This window comes from Cervus canadensis, chromosome 27, assembly GCF_019320065.1.
Source record: "Cervus canadensis isolate Bull #8, Minnesota chromosome 27, ASM1932006v1, whole genome shotgun sequence".
Lineage (NCBI taxonomy): Eukaryota > Metazoa > Chordata > Mammalia > Artiodactyla > Cervidae > Cervus > Cervus canadensis.
Window position 1 is genome coordinate 2,106,662 of NC_057412.1, and position 16,106 is coordinate 2,122,767.

At 37.1% G+C, this 16,106-nt stretch overlaps 1 protein-coding gene across 9 annotated transcripts in view; it reads left to right on the forward strand.

The window, feature by feature from the left end:
- The window catches only part of SYNJ1 (synaptojanin 1), an 89,168-nt gene that overhangs the window by 44,151 nt on the left and 28,911 nt on the right, over positions 1 to 16,106 (forward strand). For 3 of the 9 annotated variants that reach the window (XM_043448880.1, XM_043448883.1, XM_043448885.1), the window contains exons 12-18: positions 1,867 to 2,032; positions 4,307 to 4,330; positions 8,236 to 8,427; positions 10,489 to 10,573; positions 13,591 to 13,731; positions 14,797 to 14,989; positions 15,228 to 15,386. In XM_043448880.1, the coding sequence (XP_043304815.1) occupies positions 1,867 to 2,032; positions 4,307 to 4,330; positions 8,236 to 8,427; positions 10,489 to 10,573; positions 13,591 to 13,731; positions 14,797 to 14,989; positions 15,228 to 15,386 (960 nt within the window). The remainder of the gene's footprint in view (positions 1 to 1,866; positions 2,033 to 4,306; positions 4,331 to 8,235; positions 8,428 to 10,488; positions 10,574 to 13,590; positions 13,732 to 14,796; positions 14,990 to 15,227; positions 15,387 to 16,106) is intronic. The other 6 variants (XM_043448882.1, XM_043448886.1, XM_043448887.1 and 3 more) reach the window with 2 other exon arrangements.

Consider the following 16,106-nt stretch of genomic DNA (forward strand, 5'->3'; position numbering starts at 1 on the left):
AACCGTAATTAAAACAAAAGTTCCCCCTTCCCCAAATAATAGTCTTACCAATAAAGGGTCTTACCTTATTTGATTTGTGTCCCCAGTACTTGCCACAGTACATACAGTTGGATAGATGTGTGACAAGTGCTGGATGGACAAATAAATCAATGGTCAGTTTATGCAACACCACCTATGAACCCAGTGCTACTAGGGCTGAAGTTTTTAATCTTTTTCTTGTCTTCCTTGACAAGGAGCCTGTCAAAATGTGCCTTTGCAAGTGTGAGGTGTGGATGTAATTTGTATGTCATCATTATTTTTTATTTGCTGGTATTACCTACAGACTGCTTCTGCTTTAGTGTTTGTCCCTTACTGAGGGACTTTGGGTACATACTTGAAATATTTTTCATTATTGACCTTAAATATTGACCTTTTATGGCTTCTGGATTCAGCTGAATTTATAAATGTACTACAACCTTACAGTTTCTCAAATTATCCCGGGAATACAAACAGAGGCATTTACCACTTGTATAGTTTCATATTTAGTCTCTTCAGTATAGCAGCTGAATTTCATCATCTCAAAGTCTTCTGTTTTCCACCTCTTCCTCTTCTTCTGTGTCTCATAAAATGCCACAACTCTGTTCAGAAGTATTGGCCTTAGCCGCAAAGTTCCTTTTGTTCAACTCAGAAATAATTTGTATTGACGTTTACAAATATTTACTTCTTAAATGGTCCCTATTTTAAAAAACCTGATGTTGTTAAACTTTCATGTATTTTTAAAATAAACAACATAATTCTTGCTTTTAAACCTGATTCTCTACAACGATTGCTTAAAATATTCTTTTATGTTCTGCCTCTTTGTTTCTGCAGTTGACTATCTATGTACAGAGGTTATATTTTCAGTGATCTTTTCTAACAAACTAGATATGAAATTTTATGTATTAAATATACTAGTCTGAATTGACCTGAAATCTAACATCTGAACTGCTCTTTCTTTTCCTTTCTCTGGGTTCCTTTTGATTAATTGCCTGATAATGTGAATGGTGAGTCTCTTTTTTTAAATAATGTCATTTACATTCGTTTTATGGAAGGAAATAACATTTTTAAGCCTCAAATTCTCATTTCTTTGAGGAATAAAAATTACATATTGCAAACTAAAGGTTTTTTTGACAGTTTTTAACTTTTTTTTTAACAGTTATCAAAATATGTAAGGTTAAAATATCTTTACAGTAACATACCTGAGTGAAATATACATTCATTAGAAGTTACAATCAGCTCTCTCACTGTAGGAATTGGCATACATTTTGTATTTTCATATTTACATAGGCAAAATGAGCTAAAATAAACAACTGTAGTTTTTGTGTTATAGGCTACACCTTCATTCTCATATTCAGTTTTGTTTTTAACTAATATAAGTTACTTGGGAGCAATTTCAGTTTTATTTTTCTACTGTTAATGTACTTTGAAGTTTTTCTGAGAACATGGAAATGCAGTGTGTCCTCCTTTATCTCCTCTGCTTCTCCCCACCCATCCCATCCATCCCCAAGCCTAACAGTTACAATGGAAGAAGTGATTTCCTTGTCTTGAATAAGAACATTTCAGTCTGTTTCCTTTCCAGTAAACAGTTATACACGTTTACTGCTCTAGATGTCATCAGTGGATGCAGTTGTGGCACTGAGCCTCTTCTGTCTCTCTGCAGTGCTATTATCCAAAAGAGGAAAGGAAACAGTGACAATGTGCCAATTTAATGTGATGGTTTGATATTCAGAATGGAATGATAAGGTCCTTCTTACTACAGTGAAGTCATATACAACTTATCTAAAGTTTCAGAATACCTACTGAGTGAAAACAATTTAGAATGAAAGTCCATGCTTTTTTCCCTAACAGGCTGGAAAGTTAAAAGATGGTGCTCGTTCAGTTAGTAGAACAATTCAGAATAACTTCTTTGACAGCTCCAAGCAAGAAGCAATTGATGTTTTGCTCCTGGGAAATACTCTAAATAGTGATTTAGCTGACAAAGCTCGAGCCCTTTTAACTACTGGAAGTTTGCGTGGTAGGCGTACTTACTTTATATTTTACTTTATGTTGTCTATATTCCTTCTAAAAGTCCAAGAGGTGAATATAAACTTATTTCCATATGTGCTTTCTAGTTTGAGTTGATTAAGATAGTTTTTTGAAGGAATTTCTATCAATGTAATTTTCTAAAATTCCATTCTCCAAAGGAAGTTTGATTCTCCTAAAATATTTATAGCATTAGCAGAATTATTAAGCTGTAAACTGAAGCCCATGCATGTTTTCTTTTATAGATTATGATTGAGGGGGGAAATGATTTAAATATTGCTAACTTTATTTAAGGCAAGATTTCATAAAATATTCAACTAGTACTTTCAGTATTCAGTAACCTAATTATGTAGAAAGCATTGCTTTATTGAAAAAAGCAACACCTATTCTGATTATTTTACTAATCACACCCCAGATGTTTCTATAACTTGGTCTTCTTTTTAATTGCTGCTGTTTGAGTAAGCTTTAAATCATATTAATAATTTTAAAATGTTGCTTATTATTGGACACTGTCATCTCCAGTTTTAATATTTGACATAAAATATATGTCAGGCTTTCAGAATAGCTGTTGATTTTTCACTGTGTTTCTTTAAAACCAAAAGAATTTGAGCTCATGTCAGTGAGCATATTAAGCAGGATCATGAGAAAACTCAATATGCATTGTATTAACTTATTAAATTAGACTCCCTTAATTTCATTTTTTTTTTTCATATTTTAGCTTTCCAGCACTCGGAACATTTTTTTTTACTTCTTCTGTTATCCCCCAAAAGAACCCTTTCAGTTTTCCCTGTTCAACTAGGAGAAATTGTTCCTCAAATAACCTCCTCATGGGTTATCACTTGTTATCATGGATTCTTTCAGAATTCTGCATGGTGCTGAAGGTAGTTAATTACAGTCAGCTCCTCAGGGATCTGTGAATAGGCTGGGGGACTGAAATCTACTAAAGCTGTGAAAACCAGGATCTGATCATAGCTACTGCTTTTGACTTCAGGCTTTCTTCCTGGCTTCCAGCAGTAGACACTGACTCATTTGCGTCTTATCACCTCTTTCCACCCGTGCCTGCTTTGATATGGAGGCATTAGTCAGCAACCACTGAAAGTAAGCTATTGAAGGAAAGAGAAGTGAGGGACCTGAATAACTCCCAGACTTGATCATTAGTTTTTTAGTTTCCTGCACATTTTACTATGTGAAAAACGTACCCTTAGAGAACAGTACAATCAGTTCTGCTATAGCTCTTATTCTCAGAATGGGAATTTATTCCAACAGGGATGCTATGTCAGGAAAAATTGTGAGTATAACGCCAATTCTGTAGTAGTTCATGCATGATTTCACTGGTAGTAGTAGTGCTAGGGAAATGCAGAAAGCTGCACTCAGCGGAACTGAGGTGGATAGAAATAGACAAAACACACATATACATGTGCATAGACCTCTCCCTCCCTCAGTTCACCAGCTGTGTGATGGAGCCAGATCCTCCTGTATCTGATGTCACAACTTACTTTCCAGTTTCGGAGAATCCTTCTTCCAGCACTCACAATTGCTCACAAGCACAGTCCTCTTCCTGCCCATTTCTCTAAGCAAACCTCAAGTCTTTTTCAAGATAGAGTACCATATGTTAGATGTATTTGTCCATTCCTTAACTGTTTAACATGTATCGGGTTCTGCTACTGTTTTTATAGCAGGTTCCTATCTTGGCACATCATTGCTGAAGTGTTTGAATGTTGTGCCCAAACCCAAATATTTTTGCCATAAACCCCGTGCCTGTAGGAATTTGCACCATCTTGCATAACATGGTCATTCTGTTGGAATGTATGTGTTTTTTAAATAACTGAATTGATTGTACCTGTCAGCTGGTTAGTCCCAGAAAGAATACTCCAAGGTGTGCGTTAGGGCAGTATCTGCAATATTTCAGTGTCTTCCAGCCTCTTAGGTTTTCGGGTTCATATTCTCCCTCAGAAGTATGTGCACTTGCACACTCAACGGACATATATATGGGACCGGCCTGGAAAGCAGGCCTAGAACCTTCTGATTGTGAAACTCTGCACATCACTATGTCCCTGTAGGGTTTTTCTTAGATACAGTGGGTTTACATCAGTTATTGTCATTTATTTTATCTTTGGTATCCTTCAGCCATCAAAAAAAATTGTCATCAAATTAAATCAAAAGAAAAAAATGAAGCTGTTTGAGGTTTTGTCATAATACTCTAGACTTCAACTGTAACTTACTATGTTACTAATGATTCTTTGTTTTCTTCTTGATGCATCCGTAGTTTCTGAACAGACATTACAGTCAGGTACAGTATAGAAAATCAACCTGTCAATAAATGCAACTTTATCTCAATTTTTTTTAAAAAGTGGATGTTGTATATAAATAGAGCCACAAATAAATGGAAACTTTATTTTGCCCTCTGATTCTGACAGGATAAATTGATGCTTTGTTTTAATCTGAGAAAAAAATTTTAAGTTTGAGAAAACAGAGTACTTCATTTAGAAGGAGCTATGCCAAGCTCTTTGTCTTCTTGTAGTAAGTGCTTAATTTCAATTAAATATGGGTCATCTAGTTTTAATTTTACTTTCACATTTCAGTGAACAAACATTATTAGTATTATATTTTACCCTTTATTGTTGTTTAGTCGCTAAGTCATGTCTGACTCCTTTACGACCCCATGGACCATAGCCCACCATGTTCTTCTGTCCATGGAATTTCTCAGGCAAGAATATTGGAGTATGTTGCCATTTCCTCCAGGGGATTTCCCAGCTCAGGGGTTGAATCTGCATCTCCTGCATTATCAGGAGGATTCTTTACCACTGAGCCACCAGGGAAGTCCTGGAAAAAACCTAGATGTGACTCTTACAGATTAATGTCAAAGTACTACCTGTGATATTTACAACTACTCAGTAGTGCTTATCACACACACAACATTTTAAAAAAGAGATTGACTCATTTTCTCTTATGGTATGTGAAATATTTTCTGAAACTGGAAGACCTGCACTAAAATATGATCTGAAATCTTTTAAAAAGCATTAAGATTGCTAGCAAAGTTAGAAGAGCCAAGTGTGTAAGACCTAAAGGTCTTATTTTTCTTATCATTCTGATTCTTAAAACTCTCATACCTTTATTCTCTGGACAAGGTTTATGATCTTGTCTTTAAACTTGAATCTGTGGTGAAAGGAACTCTTGCCAGAAACTTTGCTGAAAAGGTATCTTTTCTTCCCTTCACTTAAGATTTGGTATCACTTAAGATTTGTTTCACTTAATTATTTTTGTGAGTGTTTTAAGGCACTATGGGTGAGTTTTTTGAGAAGATGGAGGAAGAGAGCACTTGTATTTATTTTTGAACTAACATCATGAAATCCGTTTTCTGAGATGATACAATATTTAGGGATGGGCATCTGTTTGAGCAGAGACACATTTCTTTCTGCACATTAAGGTGCCAACCAATTTTTTAAGAAAAGAATAAACTAGGAATTTTAAAACTTTTTACCCCATTTATAAACTGACTTTAGTAGCTTACTCAACGTGGCGACATATTTTTCTTCACACAATTCATTGTATGTCTTGCTGCATATTTTAAGCTGTTAAATAATTATAGAGCTTGTGTTTTCATGTAGAAAGGATTGTAAAAGCTGTTTTCATAGTAGTAACAATGGCAGTGACTTCAATTAGAAAGACCAGTATTGATCTGTAGTAATAGAGAAGGATTCTTTATCCAGGTTCAGCCAACTTTCAGATAGCCACATCAACAGGCCAGAAAAACAATCTGCCTTCATTCCCACCAGACATCTCTGTGCAAGTAATCAAATAGCAGGGTTAGAAATGTGTACATGTGCCCCTAGGGACAGTGAGGATGTGCTTGTCACCTGGGTCTGCAGTTCCTCATGGGATTCACAGGTCAGACTACTTTCATTCTAATTCAAAAATGTTATTTGCCTTTTTCACTCTTTCTTTCAAAAGCCTCCTTGCTGTACCTTGGTATCCATTCCAAAAATAATAATTAATATCATAATAAAATAAGATCACCTGGTGAAAGGTGAAGATCATTTTGATTTCCGTCTCCTCTTGGCAGTTAACCACCCTTTTAACGGCATATTCTCTATCATTATTAATAGATTGAAGTCCTAGGAAGTTTCTGTTCACTTTAAGTGCCAGGATTTGACTCAATCTAAATGAAATGTAGTTTAGAAGGCAGAAAGTTAGGTGGAAGCCAAAAGGTAGGTGGAGAAGAGAGATTGAGGATTCAAAGTGTATTTCAAGTGTATTCCTTTAACCATTATTTACTGAACACTCAGTATGTACCTGGAGAAGGAAATGGCAACCCACTCCAATGTTCTTGCCTGGAGAATCCCAGGGACGGGGGAGCCTGGTGGGCTGCCGTCTATGGGGTTGCACAGAGTCGGACACGACTGAAGCGACTTAGCAGCAGCAGCAGTATGTACCAGGCGCTCTTCTAGTCTGGAGATATTGGAGCAAATAAAATAGACCAAAACTGCTATATAGCACAGGGAACTCGGCTTAATGATCTGTGGTGACTCAAATGGGAAGGAGATCCAAAAAAGAGGGGATGTGTGTATACATATAACCGATTCCCTTCGCTGTAGAGCAGAAACTGACACAACATTATAAAGCGACTACTGGGGCTCCCCATGTGGTGCAGCAGTAAAGAATCCACCTGCCTGTGCAGGGGGCACAAGAGACGCGGGTTCGATCCCTAGGGGGGGAAGATCCCCTGGAGGAGGAAGTGGCAATGCGCTCCATTATTCTTGCTTGGAAAATTCCATGGGCAGAGGAGCCTGGTGGGCTATAGTTGCAAAGAGTCAGACATGACTGAGCACACACCCCAGTAAATAAATAAAATGAAAGGATATTCATTCTGGGAGTGTTAGTCACTCAGTCATGTTCTACTCTGTGACCCCATGGACTGTAGCTCGCCAGGCTCCTCTGTCCATGGAATTCTCCAGGCAAGAATACTAGAGTGCGTTGCCATTTCCTACTCCAGGGGATTTTCATGACCTTGGGATTGCACCTGGGTCTCCTGCATTGCAGGCAGATTCTTTACTGTCTGAGCCACAGAACTATCATATTATCAAGCATATCCTCTTCTGGATATATATTTGCACACTGAAGTGGGTAGCCATTCCCTTTTCCAGGGGATCTTCTTGACCCAGGGATCAAACCCAGGTCTCCTGCATTGCAGGCAGATTCTTTTACCATCTGAGCTACCAGGGAACCTCCATTCATTCTGGTTCCCCCCCACAAAAAATAAAAATAAAAATGAGATTGACCAACATTTCTGCCCTCATGGAGCTTCCATTTTCGGTGAGGGGTGACAGTTAACAGGATAAATAAATAAAATGCATAGTTTGTACATGGTAATAAACACCATAGAGAAAAGTAAAGCAGGGAGCTGATATGGACAGTAAGAGACAGAATGCACATTTTAATAAGCTGATCAGGAAAAGCCTCACTGCAGAGATGATGCCTGCAGGCATCGAGGGAAGAATGTTGCGAGCAGTGGAAGCAGCCAGTGCAGAGGGGGTCCAGGGCCAGAGCAGTGAGCGAGCAGAGCTGGGATGGCAGCTGAGGGTAGAAAGGCAGGGCAGGTTGCTTGGGGTCTTGTAGAACATTGTGAAGACTTGGTGTCGCCTGTGAGCTGGGAGGCTTTTAGTAATGCCTTCGTTCTCCAGCATCTCATTATTGCCCGTGATTTGTGTTTGTGTCAGGGAGCTGTTTTTCATCAAGCTTCCTGTCAGTAGCTAGAGTCCTATATGTCATGGTTCTTGAACATCTTTGGGGAGAAATAACTTATTTTTACTAGCTTTTGAATGAAAGTTGTCTGGAAGTCAGTTGCCATATTCCTTAAAATTTGCAATCTCTGATTTTGTGTATCATAAAATGATGTACTATTTCACTGAAACAGAACTGTTTTGCATGTTTTATGTTGCTGCATTAACTTTGTAATAGTTTTTTTTACTTGGGCTGTTGTACTTCACGTGGTTGATATTTTAAAAGTGTGTTGGTTACTTGCATTGTGTTGGGCTCTGTGTTCAAGGCTTATCTCTCTTGTGCCTGTGCATGTATTTGATGCTTGTTTGTGCCGACGATGGTAATTGTACTTTCCAGCCATCATTTCTCAGTTATGAAGATCAATTTTTGTGTTTTCATGCAGCCAAAATTTTGTTGTATTTTGTTTTTGATCAGCATCTTCTAAAGTCCTAAAGAGCATGTGTGAGAATTTCTACAAGTATTCAAAGCCCAAGAAAATTCGAGTATGTGTGGGCACCTGGAACGTGAATGGCGGGAAACAGTTTCGCAGCATAGCTTTTAAGAATCAGACCCTTACGGACTGGCTTCTTGATGCCCCCAAGTTAGCTGGCATCCAGGAGTTTCAAGGTTGGCTTCTTACAATATGGTTTTATTAACCCTGACTCTGATGTATTAACCTAGAAAACAAATGGGACACTTCACAATATGCATTACTTTATAAAAGAAACTTCTATATATACATTTGAAGACCAGCATTCTTCTTAGAGATCAAAACTCTTCAAATCTTAGGTCTTTTGTATTCATAGACCTTTCTCTACTACTTCATAGGAACCCATGGCAAAGTGAGAAATCTTTTTCTTTGTTATTTGATTCTCGGAAAATGTAATCCATACATGAGTAGATAACTCTTTTGTGTGTGGGTTTGTGTATTTATTTTTTTAAGATGTGATTTTTTTCTCCTGTTTTTATTCTTTAAACTGATGCATAGCAAATTTATTTTGTGATTGAGGATTTTTCAAACCTAATGTATTTCATTTTTCAAATATAGTCCTTTATTTGCTAAGATAAGAAAAAGGGTAGGTCATGAGTAGGCTTATAAAACTCATTTTGACATTTATTGTCCCTTTATACAGAACAGTACTGATTCATCCTTGTAAAATCTCATCACTGAATTTGGGTACTCTACCACCAAGCTCTTACTAGCCAGTACCAAGCATTAAGCTGAGGATGTTTGTATTAAAATTTTTAACTAGAATCATGGATTTGAGGACTCTTTGCTTAAGTCAACTTGAATTCCTTTTTAAAATGGTACACATTTACCAAGTGTTATTTATGAAGGGGATATGTATAGGAAATACTGTGAGATATAGATTTTTCTTTTTTAGTTGCCTTTAATCAGTCACACCTTAAACCCTGGGAATTTCCCTAAACTTTTACTAAGCCACTTTTCATTTACATTGAACCTAACTTGGAATTGTAGCTATAGTATTAATAGTAATAACAATAATAAAATAACAGCTAAACTACTATTGTGAGTACTTGACATCTATTCATTTAATCATTATAACAGACCTCTAATACATAGTCATTGTTAGTATTTCAGTTTCCCAGATGAGAAAACTGAAACACAGGAAGAGAAGTGGCCTGCCCAACGTCATGCAGTTAGCAGTGACAGAGCCAGGATTTGAACTCAGGCAGTTTGGTTCTGGAGTTGTGCTGCGCTGCATTTTATGTGTGAACTTGGGCAAGTTGCTTAGGTTCTCCGGAGCCTCAGTTTCCTGTCTGTACATAACAGGCAGATGTAATCTGTCTCATAAGGTGTCTCTAGTAAAAGAGAAGATTCACATGTAAGCCTTGCACATAATAGCAGTCAGTAAACACTTTTAAATTTTTATTCCTCAGTATTTATTCATGGTATTTATAAGCTCTTTCTCTAGCTGTTTGTCCCATTTCTGAATGCTTGGGCCACCCAGGCTACCCTGGGCTTGCTTATCTAAAGCAGCTCTGTTCTCTTTTGGTCAGTAATGGGAGAGCTAATGGCTAGAAGAGAGGGATTGGTCTGAAGCCCTGACTTCCCATTTTCCTAGACTGCTTCCACCTAGGAATTTCCAAATTAAAGTGTAAAATTCCCTCTCAACTGTTTTCTCTAATTTGAGTTGGTTACTTACCCACCGTATTGTTTGTGCTCTTTCTGAAAAATTTTTGGTGGCTAAAGAAGAAGGGGATTTATGTATACTTAGGGTTGATTTGCATTGTTGTACACCAGAAACCAATACAACATTGTAAAGCAATTATCCTCCATTTAAAAATAAATAATAAAAAAATGTTTTTAATTAATTACCTATCCATTTGGATTCACCTTTTAGCCTTTGAGAACCGGCGTGTTTCTCTGCTGTCCATGGTTCAAACTTTAGCAAGAGTTCTTTCAAAAATGATTTCTGAAAGGACTTAAGAATCTTCAAGAATAATAGTCTTCAAGAAAAGCAAACTTAGATCACCTAAATAGAAATTGAAAGTAATTTTGTCCCCCTCATGGTTTTTTGCCTTTAATTTGCTTTTGGTTAAACTTGAAACACAAAAATGGACTTGTATGAGATCTGATGTTCATCTTAGTTCTGTTGGGGTAGGGAAGTTGCCATTTTAACTAAGGCCATCTTTTAAAAGCCTTTCTTGGATGCTTCATTTTAGATAAAAGAAGTAAACCAATGGATATATTTGCAATTGGTTTTGAGGAAATGGTAGAGTTGAATGCTGGAAACATTGTGAATGCAAGGTAAGCCAGCCAGGTAACACACAGGGAAACTTTCTAGTTGATGAACATGGGGGGGCAGCTAACTAAGTACTTATCACAAGGATAGATAAAAGATAATATATGTGAAGATGCTTTTTAAACTGTAGTTCAAATAGTAGTTCTCAAACTTTTTGGTTTCAGGTCTTTCTACACTCTTAAAAATGTTGAAAATCTTAAAGAACTTTTATTTATGTGGTTTTATTTCTTGATACATATCACATTAGAAATTAGAGACAAAAATTTTTAAACATTCAGTTCATTTAAAAATAACAATAATAAACTCATTACATGTTAACAAAAGTAACTTTTTTTTTTTCTGAAAAGTAACTATTTTCCAAAACAAAAATTTACTAAGAGGGATGGCATTGATTGATAGTTTGCAAATCTATTTAGTCTGGTTTAAGATGGCTGGGTTGTCACATCTACCTCTGCATTAGTCTGTTGCAGTATGTTGTTTTGATTGAAATATATGAAGAAAATCACATAAATATGTAGTTGGAAACCAAAATATTTTAATAGCCTTTTTAGATTATTTCTTCTCTGATAATACTCAGCAAATAGTCATTTTTAACGGTTAGTTACAGTGTGGAATCTGAAACCATAGTGATAAACTTTTTGTGCTCAGTTATACTAAAACATCGGTCTGTCTTTTAGCCTTGCATGATTTTGACACGTCATTCATTAGGCATTTGGAACATATTAGTTTACTGAATTATGTAGATCTTTCAGATTTTGATACATATCATTATACAATATCAAAATATCATATTGGTTAATTTCATCACCAAATTAATTTCATCTCTTCAGCAAATTCTTCAAGTATTGGGAAGCTGTCAAGATCACAATAGCAAATACAGGTTTATCAAAATTCCCCCTTTTTCTTCAAAATGTAAATTTTTTTATTAGAAATATACACCATGGGTCATGTCCCTTGAAAACACAGGCCTGGTTGAAAACATGTTTGCCAGATAATCTAAATCTGAATAACAATAGTGTGTCTGTCACTAGTTATTCCAAGTAAAAATTGTATTCTATAAAAAAAGTGGCATTTCAGCTCTGACCTCAGACTTGAGTGCTTTTTTCTGAAACAGCCATCGTGTATGTGTTCATTGTGCAGCAAAAGTGGTTGGTTTGTATTTTTCCATTCATTACACAGAATACTAAAAAGATGGGCTTCTAGGATTGAGCTTTGACAAAGTTAGTAATGTTTACTGCTTCATCAGGATGTTCTTAGGTGAAATGGCTGTTTGTGCTTGCTGTTGGAGGTTCTTGGGGTTTCCATGTTGGCTCAGATGGTAAAGAATCTGCCTGCAATGCAGGAGACCCAGGTTTGATCCCTGGTTTGAGAAGATCCCTTGCAGAAAGGAATGGCAACTCATTCCAGTATTTTTGCCTGGGAATTCCCATGGACAGAGGAGCCTGGAGGGCTGCAGTCCATGGAGTCACAAAGAGTGGGACGCGTCTTGGGCACAAACTTAATTACTCTGAAAATGTATAAAGAGAAAGACAAGCATTTTTCCTACCTTCTTTGTATAAACATGTTTCGTAATAACTGGATAGTTGATAAAAGCTCTTTACAGAAGAATTCCAATTCATTACAAATGCCCATGGAATGCTGAAATTATGAAATCAACATGTTGTAACCTCTGTTGATGGAGAAGGAAATGGCAACCCACTCCAGTATTCATGCCTGGAGAATCCCATGGACAGAGGAGCCTGGCAGATTATGGTCCATGGGGTAGCAAAGAGTCAGACACAATTGAAGCAACTTAGCACGCAACCCCTGTTGAAATAACGGATCTAGGCAATGATCATCAGTTGATGTTAAAACCTTATAGAAGGATCAGTGGAGGAGCTTCTTTATAAGGAGTTAATTGTCACAGTCTGAACAGCCCATTAGATGTAATATCTCAGAGACTACATGCTTCCTGCTGTGATGCAAGGCTGACTATACCACCATGAGGTTATTTTTGCCAAAACAAATCAATAAAATTGAATCACGCTTCTGTAGTTACCAGTTTAAAACAAAGCTGACAGAAGTACAAGGTATCGTGAAGACACATCAGGCAAATCCAGACTGTTAAACATCTTGCAGACAAATAATCCAGCTTCTTAAAACATAAAGAGCATTAAAAAAGAGGATGGGACAAGCCGAGAGACAGTTAAAGACTGAGAAAGACCTGAGGAGGCAACCAGCACATGCAGTATGTAGACCTTGTTTGGACCTTGTTTTACAGAAACCAACTCTAAGAAACTGTTTTTTTTAGATAACAGGGAAATGTAAGTATGACCTCAGTATTATATGATATTGAGGAAGTGTTAATATTTAAGTGTGATAATGGCCTTTTGATTACAGAAAAATAAAAATCCTGTTGCATTAGTGATGCTTAGTAAAGCATTTTTGGGTGAAATGGATAATTTTTTCTCAGCTTTGTCGTAAAATATTCCAAGATTAGGAAAAGGGGTGGGGAGTTATGGAAGAAGAAAGATTGGCAAAATGTGGATAATTGTTGAAGCTGGGCATATGGTGGTTTATTTTATGATTATCTTTTTTGTATATGTTTAAAATTTTCCATAATAAGTTTTTAAAGAGATATTATAATTCATAGAAATAAGAAAAAGGGGGAAAATGTATCTGGAAGCATGTTCTTCTCTGGTATCCTAATGAATATATAAGGAAAAAATAAAGTGTACAAGCTTGAGATTACTCACACAGTGAGCACTTATTTAATAAGAAAGCTCAAATTTTCTTTGTAAGGGAGTCATAGGATAGACTTTTGACGTGTGATGTTCTTTTGGCTCAGTTTTTGGTTTTCCTTTTTTAAAGGAGACAAAAACACCCAGCCTGCATAAAGATTTCACTGTTGGTGTGGATTTCGTGATGTCACTAATTTTATTAAATTTGGGCATATAAAGGTATAATTGATAACTGTCCTACAGAAATAGGCTGTATTACTGTCACCGTCTTTTTGAAGATTCCCTTGTTAATTTTCTGGTAGCACAACAAATCAGAAACTCTGGGCTGTGGAACTTCAGAAGACCATCTCCAGAGACAACAAGTATGTGCTGCTGGCCTCTGAGCAGTTGGTGGGTGTCTGTCTGTTTGTTTTTATCAGACCACAGCACGCTCCATTCATCAGGTGAGTAGACAGACGGCTCTCCTAAAGCTGCCTCCTAACACCAGGTAACCAAGAGGCCTGGCGTATTTGTGGCTTCAGAGAAACACTGATGCATGGTTCTTGTTTTTGAGTGTTCTTTTCTTTTTTGAATTGAAGTGTAGTTGATTTATATGGACTTCCCAGGTGGCTCAGTGGTAAAGAATCCACCTGCCAATGCAGGAGACACAGGAGACAGGGGTTCAGTCCTTGGGTCAGGAAGATCCTCTGGAGAAGGAAATGATAACCCACTCCAGTATTCTTGCTTGGGAAATTCCATGGACAGAGGAGCCTGGCAGACTACAGTCCATGGGGTCGCAAAGAGTCGGACACGACTGTGCACGAACATGCACGATGGGTGATAGTTGATTTAAATTGTGTTAGTTTCAAGTGTACAACAAAGTGATTCAGTTATGCATTTGTGTGTGTGTATATATATATATATATATATATATATATACACAAACACACATATATATATATTCTTTTTCAGATTCTTTTCCCTTATAGGTTATTACAAAAAATTAAGTGTGGTTCTCTGTGCTATATAGTAGGTCTTTGTTGGCTATCCATTTTATGTGCCCTCTCACTGGCGCCTTCCCTTTGGTAACCATAAGTTTGTTTTCTATGTCTGTGGGTCTATTTCTGTTTTGTAAATAAGTTCATCTGTATCATTAAGTAGTATTCCATTGTATTTATGTACCACATCTTCTTTATTCATTCGTCTGTCAGGGACATCTAAGTTGTTTACATGTCTTGATATTGTGAATGGTGCTGCAATGAACATTAGGGTGCATGTGTTTTTTTCAAATTATAGTTTTCTCCGGCCATACCCCCAGGAGTGGAATCCCTGGATCACGTGGTAACTCTTGTTTAAATATGTTCTTGATTAAAGAATTGCTAATAGTTTCTCTCCACTATTTCACAGGCTTCCCTACAAAGTGCCCATGATGTATAGTGTTGTAATTGTGTAATAGACATTCCTTATTTCTTACGCACACAGAACTATTGAAATTTCTGATCTTTGATTTCGAATTCTTCCTTTTAAAGGGATGTTGCGGTTGATACTGTGAAAACTGGAATGGGAGGCGCAACTGGAAATAAGGGAGCAGTTGCAATACGAATGCTGTTCCACACCACAAGCCTCTGCTTTGTCTGCAGCCACTTCGCTGCAGGACAGTCCCAAGTCAAAGAACGAAATGACGATTTTGTAGAAATAGCGCGGAAGTTGAGTTTTCCAATGGTAAACTCTTGCTGCTTGTTTTCGAAAAGGAAGCTTTCTAACGCATTTCAGTTCACCCCCATGTTCTATATCAGTTTTTGAAAAGTTAGAATAACTCCTAGAAATGTCAGCAAATAGATAACTCCTTGTGTTATTACTGTGGGGTTAAATAAATCAAACTTGGCAGGGGTAAGGCAAAGAAAAAGTTGTAAAACATTTTGTGAATTGATTGTTTGGAATTCTGTCTCTCTGCTTCCAGGGAAGGCTGCTCTTCTCCCATGACTATGTGTTTTGGTGTGGTGATTTCAACTACCGAATCGATCTCCCTAATGAGGAAGTGAAAGAGCTTATCAGACAGCAAAACTGGGATTCTCTTATTGCAGGAGATCAGCTTATCAATCAGAAAAATGCTGGACAGGTATATACATACCTAAGATACTTGCATTGGGAAGAAGGGGATCTTTGATTATGAAACATGCTTTCCCTAAAGTTTTTGTTTTCTTTTTTTTTTAACAACCTCTTGGAGTCTATACTTAATAAGTATGTGCTAAGTCACTTCAGTCATGTGACCGTCTTTGTGATGCTATGGGCTATAGCCCACCAGGCTCCTCTGTCCGTGGGATTCTCCAGGCAAGAATGCTCGAGTGGGTTGCCATGCCCTCCTGGGGATTTTCCAGACCCAGAGATCAAACTTGGGTCTGTTATTTCTCCTGCATTGGCTGGTGGGTTCTTTACACTAGCACCACCCAGGAAGCCTTTACTAAGTATATATATATATCTATAGTTCAACAGATAGAAAATTGCCTTCTCTTTTTAAAAAAAGGAAAAAGAAAGGAAAACTTATAATAATTTCCAGGAGGAAAAGTATATCATATCTCTATAAAATTCACTTTCAAGTAGAAGAATATATTTTTTTTCTTTCAGTAGTAGCAAATTTAAGATCTTACTCATCAAGGCTGTTTGGCTCTTAAGATCTTATGGTAATCTACTTTCATTTTTTGTTATTTATTTATGGCCATGCCATGTGACATGTGGGATCTTAGTTCCCTGACCAGGGATCGAACCTGCACCTTGTCCTGCATTGGAAGTGCAGGCTCTTAACCACTGGACTGCCAGAGAAGTTCCTGGAAGAATTTAT